The sequence below is a fragment of the Ammospiza caudacuta genome, chromosome 3 (assembly GCF_027887145.1).
Source record: "Ammospiza caudacuta isolate bAmmCau1 chromosome 3, bAmmCau1.pri, whole genome shotgun sequence".
Taxonomy (NCBI): Eukaryota; Metazoa; Chordata; class Aves; order Passeriformes; family Passerellidae; genus Ammospiza; species Ammospiza caudacuta.
In genome coordinates this window covers 63318686-63342450 of record NC_080595.1, presented here as the reverse complement: position 1 = coordinate 63342450, position 23765 = coordinate 63318686, and the positions used below count along the sequence as shown (strand labels likewise).

Genomic DNA, 23765 nt, shown 5'->3' with positions numbered 1-23765 from the left:
TCTGACAACCCTCTTGGTGAAGAAGTTTTTCCTAATATCCAATGTAAACCTTTCCTGTGCAGCTTGAGGCCTCTCCCTCTCATTCTGCCACTTGTTACATGGCAGAAGTGGCCGACCCCCAGCCCCCTACAACCTCCTTTCAGGCAGTTGTAGAGAATGATGAGGTCACCCTGAGATTCCTTTTCTCCAGGCTAAAATCCCCAACTCCCTAAGCTGCTCCACATAGGACTGACTTGTGCTCTTTAGGACTCCGTTTATGCTGTTTGACAGCAGCTGGGAGTAGAAGGCTCTGAGAAACAGGATTTAGAATGGCAGTAAGAGAATTTCATAAGAATGGGAGTAATCCCTAGATTTTATATTTGCTTTAAGAACAGCTTTAAAGAGAGAATATTTTAAAAATAATCAAAGAAACATTTTCACTCAGTTGGGGAGGCCTTATGAGGAGTGGCTGAGGTCACTTTGTTTGTTCAGCCTGGAGGAGACTGAAGGGAGATCTCATTGTAAGCTTCAAAATCCTCGTATGAGGGGAAGCAGAGGGACAGGCACCAAACTTTTCACTCTCATGACCAGTGACAGGACCTGAGGGAATGGCCTGAAGTTGTGCCAGAGGGGGTTTAGGTTGGATATTAGGAAAAGATTCTTCACCCAGAGAGTGGCTGGGCACTGGAACAGGCTCCCCAGGAAAGTGGTCACAGCACCAGCCTGACAGAGTTCACAAAGAGCTTGGACAATGCTCTCAGGCACAGGGTATGACTCTGTGCAGGGCCAAGAGTTGGACTCAGTGATTCTTGGGTCTCTTCCAAATCAAGATGTGCTATGATTCTCTATTTGTAGAAGTTATACTGAATATTGACATTATTCAAAACAAAGGTTTCTTTTAAATTTCGTATAAAGAACAAAATGCTTTCTGAGCAGTTGAATGTGAAATGTAACGTGTGAAGTGATTCCTATGAAGAGGACTGTGTTGAGGGGCCAGCCTCAGTGTTTCAATATGGCAGACTGTTTAGGCAAAAAAAATCTTATATAATTTGTTTACACTATTAATATGTTTAGTTTCTGTTTGTATAAGCAAATCAGTCTTGAATGCATGGTTATGTTCAGTAATGTGGTACTTGTGTAATCACTTGATGATCATTTGATGCTAAGTCCACAAATTACATACACTGCTGACAAGAGAGAGCTTTTGAATAAACTATTGCTGCTGCCTATATATGATGGCAATGCATGGTAATAAATACTGTTTTCTGTGTACATTTATAATATATTATTATTTTTCCCCCTCCACTGTAATTTTCTACAGGAAACTTCTTCAGAAGTTCACAGGTGGGCTGTGAACTACAAGGAAGCATTTTTTCAAAGAGCAAAATTGAAAGACTTTGATCCTTTCAGCAAATCTGGTAAATCTTTGGTAGTAATTTTGTTAACACCTTATGTATTAATATGCTTGTTTTTTATACACACGAACACACCTCCCTGCTGTATAAAGCCTACTGTAATTTAAAGGGGGAACTACTGAATTTATGCGTCATTTAACATATTTTAAATCTGCTTTTTATGTATAACTCAAGAACTCAAGCAGACATGGACTGCTGAAATAAAGAGTGAAAAAAAGCAAAGATTTTGTCCCAAAATAATGACAGGATGATTCCTATAAACACATTCGGGAAGTGTGAATAGTATGACCTCTGTAGTCTTGTTTGATACAGCTTTTCTTCTTTTTGCATTGACAAAGACTGTTAGGCAGTAAAGCCCCATTGATCTACAGACAAGAAAGGTGGTAATTCATCAGTTAAAAGCTTGTCTGAAAATCTAAAATCCAAGTCTTTATAAGGCTAACATATGGGGAGAATAAGGCAGAAAAAAGGTAGGAACAGCTGCCCTAGGGAAACAGTTAGAACTTAATTTCTTGGTGATTAATAAATAGGAATTTGAAGACTGTGTTGTAGGGTCAGAGAAGAAGAGCCATGGCCCAGGTAACGGATTGAATCTAGGAAGATCTAATGCTCAGATGCTTAAAGAGGAACCTTTTATAATTGTAGGTTCAGACCTTAAAGGTAAAACTCTCAAAACCTCATAAGTAATTTGGGAACTCAGTTTCTATTTTGAATGAAGATTCTCAGGTAATTTCTGAGAAAAGGTTCTGAATCACTTGTCAAAATTTTGCCCTCAGCTTTTTAGGCTTTAATTGCTCCATAAAGAGGAAATGAATATTCATCTTAAGAAGTGGTTAAATTCTACTGGTGATAATCTGATGAGGGTGTCATTTTTATAGCTATATTCCTGAACATGACTTTGTTGTGATATTGACTAAGAGTAGGTTTTGGTATGATGGGATTTGGTTATGATTTTAAAGTAAGAGGCATGAGTCAGTACTTTTTAGCTCAGAATAGCATCTCTTTCTTACCCCTTCCATGAGCCAGTAGAGTTGGCACTGAATGGATTAAATCTACTTACTTTATCCATGAAATAAAGGTTCTTAACCATTGAGCTGTAATACAACCACATGTGCTGTCAAGAGAAAAGGATAAGAATAAAAATGTTGTGAAGAATATATTCCTTTTGCAGCCCATACAAATCTTAATCTGTAAATCCTTCCTCAAAAACACAGGTTGCCCTCCCTTTGCCTTGTTCTTACTGCCCCTGTTCCTTTTACAGCAACAGGTTTGTGTGATAACAGTTTCAGTGAAGTACGCAAAGCTGATGTGGGGCATATGGTTAATCAGTGGTAAATCAGGGATGCAAATTGTGAGCAGCACTCATTGTGAAGGAATGGGAATGGATAAACATATCCTGAACTGCAGAAAATCAGAACAGGATTGGATTAATCAGCACAGCATGTATTAGGAGGAGGCCAGGGCAAGCCCTATTCATTTGAATTTCAGCTTGTCACAGCTTTTCAAGCCAGAGTGTCTGTAATTAAATCAAAAAATCAATGTTAATGCTCAGCTGGGTCACATAGCTCAAATCAGAAGATAATCAGGAAGTGCTGGAAAATTGAAGGTTTCATACAAATATTCTGTGGGCTGTGCTGCACTTCACTAATGTTCTTCAGTACTGTTTTTTCAGAACAAGTGTTAGGTGGTGGTGTGATGCAATTAGAGCTGTTTGACGCTTAGCAAGGACAAGTGTCACTATGCTTATTTGTGAGTGTAACAACAGTAGAATAGAGAGGAGAGGAGCTGTAGCATGCATGAATTGTTGCATCATGTATGGATTACACATTTTCAAGCTAGGAAAAAAGGCACATTGGCATCTCAATTTCTGGCCAACTCTGAGAGCTTGCAGGACTTGTGGCTTTTAGAGTGACATGGATGTCCCAGCAACTCACATAAACTGCTTTCTGCTCCCAGAAAGCAGTGTATGTGACACCATGGTCCTGCTTTAGGAGTTGCATGACCTGCATCATACCTCAGATGGAAAGAAAATTGGAATCTCCTTACAGATACTGATCCTCTGTGAGCAGGATCACATGGGGTATTTATGGCACCAGGGGATGATGATGATGTCATTAACATCTGTTAATGATTAATGACTTGTTGAAATGAGTCCAGAGGAGGCTGCAAAGATGGTCAGAAGGTTGAAGCACCCCTCCAATAAATGCAGGCTGAGAGAAGAGAAGGCTCTGGGGAGACCTTACAGCACCTTCAGTACCTAAACAGAGCCTACAGGAGAGCAGGAGAAGGACTTTACATGTAAAGGCATAGGGCAAGGGGAAATCACTTTAAATTGAAAGAGGATGGGTTTAAATTAGATATAAGGAAGAAATAATTTACTATGAGCATGGTGAGGTTCTGGAACTCATTATTCAGAGAAGTTGTAGATTCGCCCTCCCTGGAAGTGTTCAAAGTTGGATTGGATGAAGCTTTGAGCACCATAATCTACTGGAAGATGTCCCTGTCCATACCAGGGTGGTTGGAACTAGAAGATCTTGAAGGTCACTTCAACCCAAACTGTTCTGTCAATCTTTGATGATAACAAAAATACTCTTTACTCACATTTCTATAATGATTTCAATAAAAGTGAGAATATTTTATCAGGAAAGGGTTTTCATGCAAGGGAGTCCTCTTTGGGAAGACCTATGAGCTGGAGAAGCAGTAATTTCTTCCAGGCTAGTTTAGAGATCTGTCTCACTAGTCCCAAAGCAGGCAGACACATCTGGGTTTGTCTTCTAAGGTCCTGCCTCCATATAATGTGCACACACAAACTTCCTGCAAAGTGGGTACATTATTTTGCTGCTCAGATGAGGATTTTTCAGGCTAGATTTTTGGATCTACATGTTAATTATGAACTGAAAAGTTAGGAAGAGTGCACAGCAGTTGGGTTTGTGTTTGGGTATTTAAGTCAGCTTAAATAAAGCAGTTCCTAGTATTGTCTCCCTCCTTTCAGCACGTCTGGCAGTGATGAGCTGAGTGTTGTGCTCCTGTTATGGCAAAGGCATGTAGTAACAGCCCTTGGGAAACCATCAGGGTCAGTATTGTCACTGTCTGTTCCTAGGATGGGGAAGGCTCCTTCTGTCTGAGTGGCACAAGGCTGCCATGTGTTATCAGTAAGCATGTAATAGAGGTCTACTATACAAGCATCTTTCTGTAGCTTGGAAACTATATGGAGGTGGACTGTCCATGTGAAAAATCTAGACACAACTTTTAACCAGTCTGAGGTGCTCAGGGTGTTTGTTCATGGTTGCAGTTTGCAGCAGGATCCTTCAAAGATCCTGAATAAAACATTGCAACAAATAGACATTTGCCAATATTAACAACAACAAAAATACTAAATTGTCTATCCTGTTTTCTGACAGTACAGAAACTATATTTCAAATTATGTAGTAGGCAATTTCTGAATTTAGCTTTCAGTGGCTACAGCAGAAATGTTGAGTGCCCTCTGTTCTGACCCATTCTTTCACCCACTCATCAACTCAGCTGTGAAAAATTGCCAAAGGCTTGTGTTGAACCTTTTCTCAAATTCACAGTTATTTGAAAGGCAGAAGCATCAGAGTTTGCAGGAACCTGGAATGCTCTCAGTTGGGATGTGCCTCTCTTAGAACCACACCCTGGCATGTCAAGGCAGCCTGAGAAGCCACATGAATGTGTTTCAGGGCAGCCCAGTGGTGTAAAGTGTCTGAGGCTGGGGGGTTATGATCCACTCTGTCTGATGGTGGCTGTGCTAGCTGGCTATACTGAACAAGTATAGAGCAGTCCATGTCTTCTGAGAGGACTGCAGCAAGCCTTCTTGCTTCTTGCTGGTGTCCCTAGGATAAGGAAAATGAAAGAGTAAATGAGAAGCCTAAATTAGAAGTCTAAATAAAGCACCACTGAAGTGATTATTTTGGCCTCTGGGCAGGTGATGGTAGATCCTTTCTATAGAGAAAGAACAGTGAAGTGATGTGAAAGGAAAAGGAGAATCTTGTTCTGTAAAATCTTGTCCTCCAGCTGAACCTGGAGGATGTGATCAGCTGCCAAATCTGCCAGAAGCTACAAGTGTATCTGACTAGTTAACTCCCACAGACCTTACATATTTCCTACAAATCAAAGAGTTCTCTAACCAGATGCTTTTTTTACTTTCCCTTTTGATTTTATTATCATCTGTCATGTTTTTTCATTGCTTGCATAGGTATCTTTGTTAGTTTGATTTTTTTCCTTGCTTTCTAGCATGTTTGCATTTGTTACCTTAATTTTTTTGGCATTTGCCTTGGTTAAATTACATTCTATCTCTGACATTCCAGGCTGTTTGTGCATAGTTGCATGATCTGGTTCATCTTTCTGCATGCTCCTCTATCTCTTTATTCACTTTGTGTGGTCCTCAATGTTTGCAGCTCTATCAGCCACTATTTCAAATGTCAAGCTCAGTTCATGAGCTCAGTTTTACAGAACTTTTTTATTTTGATATTTACTCTGCTAATTCTTGGGCACAGCTTTAGGAAAAAACAGTCAGATGAAAGTCGTCCTTTTACTTTATCAGGTATCTGGTTTACTATACTGCTACTGCACTTCTTTCATTGCTGTTAAAGTAGTAATTACTTTATTCACATTTTAGTCATATAATGAACTTGAACTCTTGTATAAATAAATAGATATGCGCACTAATCTATCTGTCTAACCCATTTACTTTACCCATGTTTTTCTAGGAAGGGCCTTTTCTGCAGACTCAAGCTCTTGAGGTTTTCATAAGGAAGTGAAAGAGCTCAGTGCCTGTGTTCAGAATCAGCACATTATGACAATATCTCACAAAATTGGAGACGGGTTGCACTTCAGGCATGCTCTGGTTGGAATAATCTGGACAGTCCCAACTGTTCCGTAATGTCTGCTATATTTTAAAGCTGCCTCTTACTCCATACTTACATTAGCACTGCCGCCGTATTTCCTCTAGGAGGAACATGTGTTGAATTGTGACCTTTGAACAGAACTGTGAGAAAAGAGGAATCATAAATAAAGATTTGTTTAAAAGTGTTCTGTCTATTTTCTGTGAGTTTTAGTGAATGCCTTCAAATCTGCATAGATAATTTTAGTGTTGCTTTTACTTGTTGCTTCAACTGCTTAAATAAATCTATTTGAAGTAATTTGGCAATGTGTTGCTAGCCTTCTACTGAAAAAGTAATTAACTGGTGTCATTGTATTTCACTCTTTCCCCTACACTCTGAACTGAAAACTTTATGGTGAGCTGCTGACAGCTTCCTGTAGCTACACTTTCAGCTTAATCTTCTCCCAATTTCTTCATCCTATTTTTTTACACAGAGTTGGCAGTTTTGCAGTAGTTTCCTAAAAGAAAAAAGAGTAACCCATACTGTATCTGTTATCATTCAGTAGTCTGCTAAGTTTTACTGACCCTGCTTTCTTTTCTCTTCAGCAATGTGTTCAAAAATTTGACTAAATGTTTAGACATACCAGACTGACTGATAGCTACAAATGCTCTGTGATTTTCTGAGAAGATCCTAAAGCCAGAAATTTAAATTTTACACTAACTGGAAAAATCTGACTATATTTTCTGTCTTTTGGACTTCTAACTTCTTGTTGGAATCATCTCTTAATTGTTTATGCTGTCTATATTTGTATCACAGATCAACAGTTTTTAGCGGTGCCTCAAACAATCAGGGTTATGCATTCACTTTAGTTTAAGTGTGCCTAATTTCTAAGTGCTTGATTCTGAATATTATACTGGCTTTGTGTAAGTCAGGAGAACATTAAGTTAAACTGATATTTATCTCTTTAATTAACAATGACTATATCCAGGCTAAAGCAAAGTAAGTAAAATATTAATGGCATGAGGTGATGTAACAATAAAGTAAATGAGGACCTCAAAGAGTGAAAAATTACTACAAGTCTTTGTGAAGAAATTGCAGCCTATAATACATGCTAATAATAGTTTGCATCTCCTCCTAAATTAAAATGTCAGCTAGCATCAGTCAATGTTGACATCTGTCATTTTCACACGAGTCAACTGAGATAATGTTTTAAATTACATAGGCAATTACAGGGTAGGTCAAATATGTTAAAACACAGATATATAGACTTTACAAATGGAGGGCACTGAAAATGCACAACACACCAGATAAGCCAGCATGTTATCAGCATTGCATCCATTAATAGGTCCTTAACTAGGGCACCATGCCTTAGCTAGCATTGCTGTTGATCAGTCCTCATGTGCTAGAATTATTCTAATTTTCCTAAGGCCTGGCAGTCTGCTGTTCCACAGGCTCTCTATTAGGAACTCAGTCTTACTGGAAAACTGAAGGGAGGTGGTTTTCTGCAAAATATCAGGACAGTAATATGCTGATTTATAGAGATAAAATGAAAAGCAATTTAGCTGTATATCAGAGGACTCGGTCCCATGGATGAGCTGTGTATGTTTAAAATGTAGGGCAGCAGTATGGAGTGTAGGTGTCTGAGGTGAGGGAGGCAGACCTTTTAGGGTTCCCAAGTTATGTGCTTTATGTCAAGTCCCCTGTGCTTACAACACTCAGAGATTCTGGAAGCAAGTAGAAGTGAGGAGGTAGCAGTTATTCTGTTCTGTTTAGCTGACCTTTCTTCATGTACTACCAAGGAATTGTTTGGCTTTAACTCCCAATAATGTTCACAGATTTTTGATGGTAAAAAAAAAGAGGGAGTTGTTATGCAAGTTATGTATCCTGTGTAAGTGAATTCTGCTACCAGAGCTTAAGGTTCAGTTCATAAATTTGGCCCACAGTGTTTCAGCATGTCTTTCTCTTAGTGTCTCACTGCACACAGGTTACTTTGGTCCCAGTGGGTTCCTTCTGTTCATAGTACCTTTAGTTTTGGGTTCTACAAAGAGAGTGGTTATTATAATACTAGTGACAATGGAGCTGTTTACAATTATGGAAGAAATTGTTTGTGATGGATAATTTGCATAGCAGAAGTGGCTTCATATTTCAACATTTCTGTTGTTTTGCACATGTAAAATAGTAATCTGTGTCTTGAAACTGCTGCTGTTGTGTGTACTTTGTAACTTGTGTTTACCCATCAATATGCTACGTAGTAGTGTGGATGCTTACAGGTTCTACTGATGCCCCCATGTGGATGTCTGGCAGGATCATTCTGGTCTGCAGTTGAAGACATAATTGAGGTTTACTGTTAACTTACTAATAGTTTATTTCTCTGTCATCCATAAATGGACAAAAATGTTTGACTGTGTGGTATACCAGAATTATTTTTGAACTATGCTTTCCATTCTCTGTGAAATAGTGTGACTATCTGTTTTTGTATCTGGTATTTGAAACTATTGTTGACATACTGGAAATAGCATCATGCTAACCAGTTTGCTTATTTTTGTGGGATTCTTGAGATCCAAGAAAATTTTCACTCTGTTATTAATAATAACTAATAATGTCCTAATAATAGCTGTGATATAATGATAGCCTAATTGATTTGTTAACATAGGATGACCTAAATCTCATACACTGATTTTTCTGCCCCTGTGAACTAATACAATGGCATTGTAATTGAGAGCCCACCTGTACCTCTGAATCACCAAAAATTAGTGTTGAGATGCTGGAACTGTCTTTAGATGTGACAGCTCAGGTACTGTGACCTTGTTAGTGATAACAACAGAGACCTTAGGAGGAGCTGATCTGTGTTGCTACCTGGCAGAGCAGATTAACTTGCATAAAGGCCTGCAGTGTAAGGAACATCCTAACCCATGTTTTCAGAAGAGATTTCAGAAGGAAATGATAGACAAGGTGAGTGTAATGATAGCTTAGGGCCACAGTTGTGCCTTGGCAAATGTTTCTCTTGGCCATACAAGCACTCACACCTTGTGGCTGGGGTGCTCAGGGATCCCAAATTCCAGTTCTTCTAAAGACTCCTTGCATGGACTTTACTAATGATGTAGGAAGAAGTTTCCTGCTGGTGGAAGGGCCTGGCACTCGGGACACTGCAATTCCCAGACAAGTATCTCAGCCACTTATTTACAATTACATTGCCAGGGTTAATGGACAAATAAGGCTAGGTCTGTGGCTTTCCCAGTTACTTTTTGGTCCTAGATCTTTAAGTTCTGTTGAGCACTTAAAATAATTTTTGTACCTCTGTTATTCACTGAGATCTTCTAATACAACTGCGCAGTATAGATAACTAAATATTCTTCAGAATTAGAGTCTTGCATTATATATGTTTAAAAAATTGGTGCTATGTCTTTGAGAGTAAATACAGCATGCTTACTCCTGCTCCTTTGAGTTTGTGTGTTTTAGAGAACAGGAAGTATTTTCTAGGTCAAGGTGTAAGTGCTGCTCAGACATCTTAGTTGTGGAGCAAATAGATTTGATTTCATATCTAATATGGGTATTACTTAAGCCTTCTGTGAAATACCTACTCCATTTTGTTCCTGGTACTGTTTGATCTTAGAGTCATTGGACATGTATGCAGTGGGAAATTACTGTTGCTAGAACCTGTGAATTAACTTGATTAACTGAGCATGTAGTGCAGATAAGGACATTTGTTTGGTGTTTGGTCTTGAGAGCTGCTTGCTGACACGTGTTAGGTGTGTGTCCAGGCTGGAGATTTTGTCTCTGACTAAATCAAGTAACATATTGCTTAAGTTAAGCTGGATGATATGTGAGTGTAAAACGGTAGCCAGAGCACCCCAACATAGCTGCGCTTTTACCTCCACACCAAGTGTCAGTCAGTGTCTTACTCAAAATTTTTTGTGTAAGAATTGAAGAACCAGCAATTCTAGGGCTTGAAAATTAAGGTATTTCCTAACATTTCCAATCTAGTTTCATGTTTTGTTTTTTTTTTTTTTAATTAGGAAACTGAACCTTTCTGGAGTGCTGAACCCTGGAGTGTTTAGTCATGCTTTTCCGTTGCAGTAGACGACAGAGAACAAATCCTTTACTCTGCTTTTACACATTCAGTCTTTCAGAAACATCTAGAGACCATTATAAAATTTATTTCATGACTTGTGGTTGATAACTGGTCTCTGATCTGCATTGTGTGAACTTGCTTCACGATTTAGATTAGTCCTGTGCATTTTGGATTTCAGTTTTGGGGTTGATAGGCTATAGTATTACCTCAAAATTTTCACTTTCTTCTAAAATGAGCTCCTTTTTTTTATTGGTGATGTCTAAAAGATAAAAACTAAAAAAACTTCAAATTAAAACAAATACATAAATATCCATCTGCTTCTTTAACACATTTTAAATTAGTTTGTGCTTATAAAGTGATCATGTTTGATGAAATGCTTTACTTTCTCTTGATACTGAAAGCAACAGATTGCATGGCATAAAAGTTTTAAAATAGTTTACTTCTCTCACCTGTATACCTATATAAACCAGGATTTCTATGTACTGAATATGAACACTAATAATTTGAATGGACGAAAGTATCTAAAATAATTATGAATATTTGGCTAAATAGCCAATATCTGCTTCCATTTGATTTTCACTAGAAAATGGTTTTACACAAACTAAAGTGCTAAAATAGCTTGGAAACAGATTTTGTCACTTCAGTCATTAAGGGCAGTTGTCACCTTGTTCAGTTTAGGCTAAAAAAATCCTAGCTGTTTTTTAGTAGAAAAACTCTGACAAACTGGATAATGAAAGAAAATAAAAGCAACAGTGAAACCTTGTTATCCAGTTTTTATTTTTCTGTGTGCATATTCTGAGGATTTTTTTTTTTCTTCCAGGAAGAAAATTTAAAAACTTTATTAATCAATTGCATTTTAAACCACTTTTCTTCAAATAGTATAAAGCTACTTGCCATTTTTGTTTCCTCAGACTTTTTTTAGCTCCTTGCTTTTTGCTGTTGGTCTGTAATAGATTTTGGTACAAGATGTGATGTATATGTGCATAGGAAGTGGAAATTTTTATGCATAACTAAAGGAGTTTTAGGTGCACACTTCCTAAAACAAGTTACAGCTCTGAATTTACTGATAATTTAATACAGTGGATACAGAGGTTATGTAAGCATTCCACAAATAGGTACATGCAGTGCCTGAGATCTTGTGTTTCTTTAGTTTATCATCTAGGACTTTAAAATGTTACAGCTAGAGAGAGACGGACAGCTGGGAATTCAGGACATCCCACATGACAGTGGTGGGACAGGTGGGTGTATGCTGTGTGAGACGGGTGTTTTGTGACCTGAGAACATGTTTGGTTCACTGTGTAATGACTGCAAAGCTGTTCTAGACATAGGAGACCTTGGCAGCCACCTCGTTTTTCTTGAGTTTTACCTTGGTAAAATCCATGACTTCCCTAGACTGACACCTGCTCTACTGCAGTGTGCCAGTAGACATAGTTGTGGATGGAACAAATTTTAAAATGAGTTCAACTGGGCCAGGCAAAAGCTGGCAGACCAAATCTAGGCCAAGTCATAGAGCAGCGTCTTGAAAACAAAATATAGAAACTCAGGTTCCTTCTTTCCCTCTTTGATGTGTGTTCTGTGCTTTTGTGAGTAGCTAACGAGCTCTGTGTAATGCTGCCAGTATTGAATGTTGCTGATTTTGCACAGAATTACAGTATATGACCCACTGAAAGGATCAGGCTGAGGGAGAAATAATAGCAAAGAGGATAAGCAGCTCAGGCATTCATCTTTATGCAGTACTGCTGGCTGTTCACCTTACATTTGACCTTGGCATAATAGTTGGAATAATTAATGTATATGGCAGATACTGTAAGTGATGAAGTAATTCAAAAGGGATTTTTTTTTGCTGTGATTTAAAGTATGGAGTCACAGCACTCCCCAAATCTGAGTAACAGGCACTCTCTCTTACCCTACAATTATATTTATCAGTATTTCTAAGTTTGCAAATTTTAGTTCAAATTCCCTAGTTATTACTTTATTATTATTTCATGTTAGTAGTTTAGAGCCAAATAAAAGCCCAGGTGGTTTCAAGAAAAGGAGTTTCATATTAATAACGTGTGAAGAAAGATGCTTGCAGACTGCAGCAAGTTCAGCATGGAGCTCCAGGGAGGCCAGGACCCAAAGCTGTCTTCGGAGAACAGACTGAGCTGGGAGGCTGAATCCTTCTTCAGGGATTCAGCCCTGAGAAAGAGGAGGCTTTAGGAGGACAAACCCCCAGTACCTACAGAGGGGTGATCAAGAAGCCAGAACCAAGCAGATGGTTTTAGGACATGAGATAATGACACACAGAAGAGGTGCAAACTGGATAAAGGAAGGAACTTTCTCCGTGTGAAGGAGAGAAAAAGATTTGTAAAGGAAATAGTGGGTTGTCTTACTGCCAACAGAAATGGAATCCTTGTGATGACTTGAATATTGATCAGCTGTGTCTCTGTAAGAAAGGTCTGGTCCCTGTCCAGTTGAGAGAATTACTTAATATTAATTAAGTATAACCTTGTTAGACTAGTTTGGTGCTTTGGTATGAGTTTCATTTTCCCCTCCTCCAAATAACAGTGAAGGGCCAAGGCTTTCTTATCATAATTGCTGGGGTTTGGTGTAATTTTATACTCTCTCCACTGAGTTGTAATGCAGACACTTATTGTAAGAGCTTGAGGAAAGCTAGGTTAGGAAGTTAGGTTACTCACAGGCACACCTGTACTTTCCTTGCTGTGCTTTAGTACAAGGCAGTGGACTGTCAAAATTATCACAATTAAGAGTGCCATGGTCCAGGTTTACTAATGAAATATAATGAATTTGAGTGCAAATAGGTATTTGATATATCCACTGTGGATTCAGTTTGTCTCCTTCAAATACCTGCCACAACTGAAATTTGCATCCAGGGTGCTTTGATAGAAAGGAACTCTGACCCTGTGTACAATGCAAAGGTACCCTTTGTGTGTGCTTCAAAATGACACAGTATAGTTATAAAAATACGTATAAAAATGAGATCTTGTAACTCTCATTAAAGCCTGAACTTGTTTTTTAAAAATTCATTTTCCCTTCTTTGTTTGAGTTCCCAAATTTGTATAGTAGGACATTGAAAAAGTTCTGATGTGCCATGGCTAGTTGTCTTTCACAGATTATGCAGAGGTAACTGCTGGGCCCCTGTGGTCTTGCTTCAACCAGTACAGTGCAGATTTGAAAACCACTGCCGGATACAGATTTTAAAAATAACTGGATCAGATTTCAGATTTCCCAACAGATGTGTCCTTAATAGTAAACTTTTATTTTTCAGTTATGATTGCAAAGATTTGACTGTTTAACATGGTACTATTATAAAGCAGATACAAACTGATGGATACAGCTGCATGGTCTACCAACATCTAGGGAACCTTCTCTTTCAATGTCTGCTTACTGCTGCCACTTGGACACCCTGGTGCTCTTGCCTTGCCTGGCCTGTGGGCAGCTTGCCTTTCCTTCTTTGTGCTGTGAAACTGCTTGCACAATTTGGCCTGCTTCCACAGGCAAATTGGCAACCAGGACGTTAAAAGGGTGTGATTGGTCCCTAAGCTTATTCCTTTACAGCCTAGAAGAGACACCATTAAAGGGAATTTGAATCCAAATGGGTTGGATTCACCTGGAGATTTCAAAGCTTTAATGTTTTAAATGTTACATCCTTGGCTTTTGCTAGCATGACTTTGAAATATCAGCTGAAGTTATGAAGATTTTCATTGCCACATTCCACATGCTTTCTTCTCAGCTATCATCAATTAAAGTGAAATTAAAATACCCCATAATCATGAATGCAAAAGACAGTTTTTGCATGCTTGCTTTGTTTTTTAATCTGTTCAGCCAGGCCATGTTTTGATAAATGGATAGAAGAAGGGGGAATCATTGTAAGGTGGTCCTGTTGGTGTGGTGGGCTGTTGGAGGGGCTGCTTGTTAAGCTCTGCTAAATAAAAAATTGCTGCTAAATAAAATTGTAATTTGAGATGATTTTCTCTGCTTCTTGTGGAACTACTCTCTGTTTGGCTATTGCAGTATAGTCTCTACCAGAATGATTAATCCCTTTGGGCCTATAAAGATGGATATTTTTACCCTTGGAATAGAACAGATTGTACCAGATGACAACTTCTGTGCAGAGATAGCATATTGTTTTGTATACATTGTTCATCAGTAGAAACTATAGATGTGTTAAATACAGCTTAATATTAATTTGTTTACTCAGTTGCCTCTTATGATTTTGTCATTTGCATTCTTGATTATGAGAAACATATTATGAGTAAACAGTCTGTCACCTCCATAATTTCTGGGATTCTAGGTTTATCAAATATGAAAGAAACTTTCACTGATATTAAAATTTGTGTTCTTGTTAAAATTCAAAATTTAGTAAAATTACAACAAATCAAATACTGTTGGGAAATAAATTTCCCAATAAGCTGAAATAGTCAGATAGGAAATGCTGTAGTAATAGAAATCAGGTTCTGATTTCACATGGTACTTCTTACTGCAGTAATGTTTGATTTTTTTGCTAACACACAAGAATTGAACTTTTCAGAAAACTTTACATCAAGTTAAACTACAAGGAAATAGCATGTACAGTTCTGATAATTTCACATAATTCTCAGTCATTTTTTAAAGAATAAATGAGTGAAAAAAAAAGTTTGCTTCCCATCTTTGCTGGGAAGAATTTAAAATTAAGTGAAAGATCTCTGTGTAATTCCAACTATTTTGCATGTATTCAAAAGACTAAGTTGTAGGTAGAAGTAAGAACTTACATAATACCAAAATAGTTGAACAAATTAGATAAGGCATTAGTTTTCAGGCATTTAAAGTAGAAGCCTCAAGCTTTAAAGCTTACTGCAAGTTGAGAGTTGGTAATAGTTACTGAGAGAAAAATTAGATGTTTAATAGTTAGGCCATCTCTGAAAAACAATTACTTGGAAGCAGTACAGTTGTGGTCATTAGGCAGGAAAGATGGGTATTAAGGTGGTGGTCTCGTAGGTCAAAGAGAGAAATAAATAGCAGTGGAATGAGAAGTTAGTTGGAGCTACTAGAACATCCTGTGCAACCCATTCCTTCCAGCTGCTTTTGCTCTGCAGCCACCAAAGGGACTGAGCAGAACACCACCTGTGCTCCTGCCCTATCAACCACTTGATGCAGTGCCCTAAAGTCCCTTTCAATTGCCCTGACACTCCTTTTTTCACTCTCATCACTGCCAGCCTGGAGTATCAGCAGGGGACAATAATCAGAGGGCTGAGTCAGCCCAGGCAGTCTCTCAGTGGGATGAGGGGCCCATATGTTGGGGCCCCTGTGGGATGGGTCCAGTCGACATATGGGGCCCTCTGTTCCCTCAGAAGGGAATCACCCACTAGGATTCCCCTTCGTTTCTTCTTGATGTTAGAGGTGCTGATCCTTCTGACAGATGAAGCATAATTGGGAGGCTCCCTGGGCAGATCATTTTCTTCTACGTCCTCTGACTGACCCTCTAGATCCAGGGTCTCATACCTGTTCTGAAGTGGCACCTAGGTAGTGATGGGGGTCTGGAGGAATTTTTATTACCTCCTCAAATAGGGACCCCTTTCCACTTCCCTTCATCCACCAGCTGTCCTATTGCCTGACAGTGGGAGGCATGGGAGTCCTGAGTCCTGGTGGGCCTCCCTCAAGGGTGGAAAGGTGGAACTGCACCAATCTATTTCTATTTTAAGCAGCATTTAATGAGCAGCACTCATATTGTGCCTCATATGTGACAAAACTAAACAGATTTGCAGAATAAATTATATGTATCTTCAACATCTATTATAAATACAGTATTTTCTAAAATACAGTTTTCTTATTAATATGCACTTCATTGTAATTGGTTTGGTAAAGCTTCTAGGATGAAGTGAAACCATCTCATACCAATATGTATTTTAACACTATTGATTTTATTAGATGCAGGAAATATCAAAATTGGCTTATTGCAAATTATTATTTACAAACCCGATTGTGATTTTTTCTGTGAAAGAAAGTACAATAACATTCATGTAAACTCAAGAAATAGGAAAGGGACTCTTTCTAAGTACAAAATAAGCTTATGTCTTTTGGCAGACAGACTTTTTTCTCCCCTGAGCCCAATTTCTGATGCAGTAAAAAGGAAGAGAGGAATATGTTCCCCTGAAATCACAGAATCATAGAATAGTTTGGAACCCAGCTGTGTGCCTTGAGAGATCTTGCTTTCTTTCTCACTTTCAGAAATCTCAATTTCTGTCCTTCAAGTAATAGATAATAATGAATTTGAGATATTGCTTCCCAGTTTCTGCAAAACTTGCAAATAAGAACTTTCTACAGAAAGATACCCCCAGATGTAATTCTTAAGCATGTTTTTATTTGCTCTGCTTTTTGGAGTTAGAGAGGACATCTTGCTAGAGGTATGTTTAAAATATTTAGCAAGCAGATGTAAGCTTGTTCTGTTCACCCTTGGTGCAATTCAGGTAGCTGTGATGAGCAGAGAACAGTACATAAAATAACAAACCCTGCCAACAGGCACAGTGTGAATTTAGCACTAAACTGCTGTGCCTGTGCCCTTCCTTGGCAGCCCTGAGAAGGAGCAGAGTGGGTTCGTGTGTGCCTGTAAAATACCATGTGAATATGGAAACTCCTTGTTCACCACAAAGGTCTGGCAATTGTAAAAGATTAATGGAACAAACTAGATTAGAGCTAAATGATTTTACATTTCAGTAAAGATGTGCTGTAATTATCTTAAGTTATTTAATAGAGAAAACAAATTATATTTAATTGAGTCATAACAAAATATAACATCTTTTGTAATGACTAAGTCCTGTTTATTTCTGTCCAGACATTCAAAACATTGTTTTACAAAATAAGGAACTTTTGCTTTGGCTGAAACCCATAAACATGTAAGCACACAAGAAAGTTTGAAAGATTATCAATGTCAAATAACTTTCTTTGGGGTATTTAAACATTTTTATCTTTAAAAAAAATTAACAAAGCATTCAAGACATTAACTTGCACTGAAATATGGAAATTGTCAAGGGAGCATCAAAAAGGAAATTAATTACAAAGTCTGAAAATTCCCAGAGAGATTATGAACATGAAACCTGAGAGTACAAGTGAAATTTCTGAGATTTTTGTAATAATGTTATGATTTCTCTTGCAAAAATTCAGAAAATGCAGTATACTTATCAGCCTAGACTTTTTCAAGTCTTTTCTTCATATAGGAAAGGTTTCCGAGAAAGAGAGGAAGCCCTCTGTCCTCTAATAGTGAGGGTGCAAGGAGGGAGTTCAGGGTTGTTAGTCTTTCTGTCATCTGAATTGCTGTTTTCAATTTCCTTCCACTTAGTCACCTTTTTCAAATGCCTTATTAATTTCCTAATCCAGTTCATATTTGGTGGGTTGGGCCGATTGCTGCTTGTAGATGTGCTTATGTGGCACCTGTTTGCAGTGCTGGAAATCTGTGACAGCGTCATATCATAACAGTCTGTCTGCTTCTCCTAACACAAGAGATCCAATGTCTTTTGGTTTTTCTTACCAGAGGTGCACTGCTAAAATTTAACACAAAATTACAAGTTCGAGGGATCTGATGAAAATCGCTGCCTGTAAATTGGAAGCAGTCACCGATTTGCTTTACCTCTGCTTTTCAGCACCTCTCTTTGTTCACTCAGTTCCACTTTGGTTTTGCTTTTTAAACCACCCCCAGGTTTGACACAGAGCCTTTTCCTCTGCAACAGGCTGTCAGCCTTTCTTTATCTCTGAGCATAATAACACTGCCAAAGAGGACATAATTTTTTCATTCCTAACTTATGGTATCTTAATTTTACTCTATAATGTCATCTCTCATTAATTCTAATACTAGTTAATTAAACACAGAATGATTTTTGAGTCAAAATGCCTTGTAAAATAGAATTATCCTGAACTGTGTTGTTTCATTTTTTACTTTTGCTCATAAAAAGCGATCAAATATGACTTTCTCTTTTAAACCCTTGCTGGTTAATATTTCTCATGTAACAGGCAACCAGGTACCAAAGTAAGGCTAAAATGAAATAAAATCTCCTCATAAAACTAAGAAAATTTAGAATTATTAATTTGAAATTTATGAAAATTTCTTGTCTGATAAAACTTAACGGAGGTTTTTGAGCAATAGTCCAAGAGGAACAAACAAAGGGGGAAAATATCTATATATGTGAGGATCAACATTATTAAGAAAGGCAGAAGTGATTCTTCAGCTGAGACTCAGGATATCTGAATAGACTTGATAAGAGCTTATTTAAAGGCTGTAATAAATATGTGTGATTATATGCTGAAATCTATCAGGAAAGATCTCTTGAAGGGGAAATGTAGAATGAACTTTAGTCACAGACATTGTGTCTCAGAAGTTTTAAAAATAACTAGTAGCTAAAGTGCTGAAATTATCCACAAGGTAATAATATATTATTGACTTTGCTGCAGACCAGTCCAGAGATAACTTACCTGGTAAGACTTCTGGCTATTTTATCTTTATTCCTGATATATCACCACTAAGAACACTAGCTTTACTGTCTGTATCACTGATGGAAGCTTTATTATCTATATTTACAGTGAAAAAGGACTTTGGGAAAATAATTTTTTTTAGGATACCATATGAATCTCAAAACTGCAACTATGTCACAACTGGAGCTATAGTAGTAGCTTTTTTATAGTCAAGAGTGTTTTAATTATCAAGAAATATTTTCATATTAACAAAAAACTATTTAGTTTTGTAGAGACAGCCTTTGCTTGCCTCAACATTTTTGCTTCTTTTTTTTCTCCAGGGCACAATATAGAGCTATGATAGCAACTGGAGGAGTCATAACAGGACTGGCTGCCTTAAAAAGGCAAGACTCTGCCAGATCTCAGCAGCATGTAAATCTAGCTGGAGTACCAGTTCCTGAGGAGAAGAAACCAGTTCGACGGCGGCCCAGGACAGATGTAGTAATTGTCAGGGGCAAAATACGTCTCTATTCTCCATCGGGATTCTTTCTTGTCTTGGGAGTGCTTATCGCATTCTTTGGAATTGCAATGGCCATCCTTGGATACTGGCCCCAGAAGGAACAGCTGTTAGGCTCTGAAGATAATCCATCTGTAAATGAAACCCGGACCCCAAGAAGCCAAGGAAGCATTTTGCTTCGCTTCTTTGAACAGCACGTGCACTCGGATAAGATGAAAATGCTGGGACCTTTCACAATGGGCATTGGAATCTTCATTTTTATTTGTGCAAATGCCATTCTCCATGAAAACCGTGACAAGGAAACAAAAATAATACACATGAGAGACATATACTCCACTGTAATAGACATCCACACCCTGAGGATCAGGGAACAGAAGCAGCTGAGTGGTGCCTTCACTGGCTTGTTGGGGGAAGCAGAGCTCCGGCACAGCGGGAACTCCTGTGCATCACGGCTGGCTGCAAACACAGTTGCGCCTTTCTCTGGCTTCAAGAGCAATCTTAGAATGGATAGTTCTGCTGAAGAAGATGAGATTACCCTAAATGAAGATAGGACCACTAGTAGCCTCCTGCCACCTCTGCTGGCTGAGCAATCTGGTTCAGTGTTTGGACTTTATCCTCACTCCAGCAAGGCTTCAGATGACAAAAACACTAACTCCATAAAGTGTGAAACAAAATCCATTGTGTCTTCTTCCATTAGTGCTTTCACACTGCCAGTAATTAAACTGAATAACTGTGTTATTGATGAACCCAGTATAGACAACATAACTGAGGACTCAGAGATCTCCAGGAGTCAGTCTAGAAATCTGTCAATGGATTCTCTTGCAATTCCACTAACTGATACCAATGAATCCTACAGACCAGCTGCTTCCATGCTGCCACGACACAATTCATTTGTGGACACTCCATCTGATCCCTTCAAGTCTTCTATGACCCTTGGACCAAGCACAGGAAAGCTTTTATCTCCTGGTGCTGCCAGGAAGCAGTTTGGTTCCAACACATCTTTGCATCTTCTGTCTTCACATTCTAAGTCCCTGGATTTGGACAGGGGTCCGTCTACGCTCACTGTCCAAGCTGAACAAAGGAAACACCCCAGCTGGCCCAGGCTGGATCGGAGCAACAGTAAAGGCTATATGAAACTAGAAAACAAGGAGGACCCCATGGATAGGTTACTTGTGCCACAAGCAGCAGTCAAGAAAGACTTCACTAATAAGGAAAAGCTTCTTATGATATCAAGATCTCATAATAATTTGAGTTTTGAACATGATGAGTTTTTGAGTAACAACCTGAAGCGAGGAACTTCTGAAACAAGATTTTAATATTTAAATTGCAATTTAGAAGATATCATATGGTATTTTTTAAAAGCATTTTGACAAGTGTTTCCTTTTCAGTGAGACTGTACAAGCCTGTTCTTAACCAAATTCTTAATAGCCCATTAAAATTGGCTTGTGCGAACAGAGATCTTCATCATTGTAAAACCAAGGGTTTCTTGTCTTAGTAACATTCAGCTGCAATACTGTACATTGTCATTGCTTGGACAGTTTTGTTACGACTGATTCCAATTATTCCCAAGTCACTATCTCTTTTGTTCTATATACGCATGTTACTTTTCACCAAAAGAGACTGCAGTAGGAAAAAAAAGCTCAATTTGCCTGTAAGTTCTCTTGATTTAAAGTCTGCAAGAGACTGAAAGCAGTGGTCTTGTGGTCTAGAATCGGAAGTGAACAGGAGCACATACTAGAATTGTGAAATCCAGAGCTTTATTCCTAGGTGTTGTCTTTCACTTGCAATACATCTCAGAAGCTGCAGTCCTGCCATTGTCATAGTGAGAAACTTGTTTACATACTGGGGTGGGTGGATAGAAAAGAGTGGATATAATAAAACCATTTTTGTGAATTCACTGTAATTGATCAAGTGAATACCAGTGTTGTGAATTATTAACTATGCTTTCTATAATAATCTTTCTACATCCATTGTAATTTAATCCTGTAATTTTGGAAGAGCATACATAAAGTAAGAAATCTGAAATTTTTTTCTGGGATTAAGTCTCTAAACCACTTTGATTGGCAGCACTTTTAAAATCAAAATAGAAAGATTCAATTAAAATCTTAGGAAAATGATGAATGCCAACAGGATTTTAGAAACATGGTGTATAATAAGGCAATATTGTAACTTGCATCTGAAGGCAATAATGGAGAATGAATATATTGTCTCTCATTACAATAACAAGATGTAACAAGATGCTAAGTAACTAGATCTCTGTGTTCAAAATACTTCTACAAAGCATACAATTCAATACCTATACTAACATAGTATGAAAGCCCCTTGCCTAAACTTTGATTTATATATTTCACGTAATTATTGGTATGATGGTTTACCGAAGGCTTAGCTGTGTCAATTTGCATTACAAGATTTTGCAGAAGGAATTGACATTTAAAACAATGTTTTTCTCAGCAAAGCAAGCTTCACAGTTGACAGTTGTAGGCTATTGCTAAAGAAAAGGAGAATTGGAATGTGTGTATCAGAGGGTTTTCATGTACTTCATTGCTGTTTAGGCCATGATTCTGCCATTACAGCCACGTTAGAGAATGTCCCTTCAAAGCTGCAAGGCTCACCCAACAGGGTGTTGGTCTTAATTGGTTGGATTTGATATATTCACTTACCCTAAGTACTCAGGAATTATTTTTAATGGCTTTTCCCAAAAAGAATCAAGCTTGTTAAAGTGTTGTAATTTCTCAACTAATTAGATTATGAAAGATCAAGGATAAAATACCTTCTCTTTTTTTTAATTTAATGAAATATTCAGCTCCGTATTTCAACTGCTCAATGTTTATGTATCAGGAGCATTACTTGCTCAGTGAGTTGAGGCATAGTGTTAACTGTTAGAACCTCAAGCCTATATATTGTAACAGAGTTGGCTAAATATTTTGCTATGAAGCTTTTAATAACTCACTGGTTAGTGTTCTTAAGACATTTGCTATTTTTTGCAATAAAATGTCTCTCTACACATGTCCATTGTAAGACCTGGTTTTTCCTCCATGATCTCTAATCTTGCATACCAAAGTATAATTGGGTATTATGACACTGTATACAACATTGTGCCTAAATCACTAGCCTGCCACAAGATATTTCTTCCAGAGTAATCGATTTCAGTGACATGTCTACACATGGAAAGGCTGAATGCTTTTTTTACCGATGAAATGTGAAATGTATTCAAAGTGGTTTTGCTATGAGAAACTTTGTATAAAAAGAACATCATGTTCTTTTTAGTTTGGCAGTAAGTATTATTTTAAAAATGGGAAACACCATTAAAGATTTAAATGATGTAAGCTTTTTATTTCCTTAACAGCTGCATTAAATCACAGCTTAAAAGACTTTTCACGTATTATCATATGTGGGAATGGTAGTTCCTTTGTAAGTATAGTAGGGGATGAACTTTTAATTTTAACACAGGTAGTAGGTACTGAAAAATGTACTCACTTGGGAAAAATTTACCAAGGTAAAGCTATCAAAATAGCACCATATAAAGAAGCTTCATGCCTGACAGACCTACTACAAAAACGTTCCCGTATTAACATAAGATGAAGTATTTCATTCAGATAATCACAGGACTGTTGGGGTTGAAAGTGACTTGTGGAGGTCATCTTGTCCACCTCCCTTCCTGCTCAGGCAGGGCTGTCTCACAGTGTAGAGCTGGTTGCCCAAAACTATGTCAAAGTGGTTTTTGCATAACCTCAAGGAAAGTGGCCTCACAACATCCCTTTGTGACCTGTGCCAGTGCTTGGTCACCCTCATAGTAAAAGAGATTACCTAATGGTCATAGGCACCCTCCTGTGTTTCATTTTGTGCCCATTGTCCCTTGTCCTGACTCTTTCCAGAGCCTGGCTCCTTCTTTTTTGTACCTCCTTTAGGTATTTGTACAAGATCCTCCTGAGCCCTCTCTAGGCTGAGCAGTCCCAGCTGGTTCAGCCATTCTCTGTAGGTCCCTTCATCATCTTTGTGGCCTGTCACACAATCAGCTCCAGTATGTCCATCGTCTCTTGTTCTGAGGAGACCAGAACTGGACCCCACACTCCAGACGTGGCCTCACCAGTGCTGTTTTGAGGGGAAGGCTCACCTTCCTTCAGGGTTCATGGAGGACACTGCATAGTTTCATATTCCTTAGGTAGTTCCAACTCAAGCTCAGGTTGGGAAAACTTGTAAAAGTTCAAGAGGCCTGAACATAGACATCAGAAACTGCAGTAGGGCAAAGATGTCTGGACCCTTTGCAATACACAGGGGTATACAGGAACCTTACAGTGGCCAAAAGGGGAGCCATGTGCTGTTGGCGGGTAAGGAACTGATAAAGACAAAAGCATGTCTTAAATTGTATCTTTAGTCTATAAATACCCTATTCAGTTTCTGATACTGTTCACAGAATTTTAAAATTTGATTTCCATTATTGATGTGTAGCCCCACAAAGAGTTTCTCAGTTTCACTGCAGGGTGAAAAAGAAGGCAAAGTCAGCACAGTTTTGTCATCAG

General features: G+C 38.2%; 1 protein-coding gene across 1 annotated transcript in view; it reads left to right on the top strand.

Annotated features, from left to right (window-relative positions):
• The window catches only part of TMEM200A (transmembrane protein 200A), a 52095-nt gene extending 29744 nt beyond the window's left edge, over positions 1-22351 (top strand). The window contains exon 2 of the mRNA XM_058802315.1: positions 19070-22351. Coding sequence (XP_058658298.1) covers positions 19086-20561 — 1476 coding nt within the window. The 5' untranslated portion in view covers positions 19070-19085 and the 3' untranslated portion in view covers positions 20562-22351. The remainder of the gene's footprint in view (positions 1-19069) is intronic.
• Positions 22352-23765: the final 1414 nt, after the last annotated feature.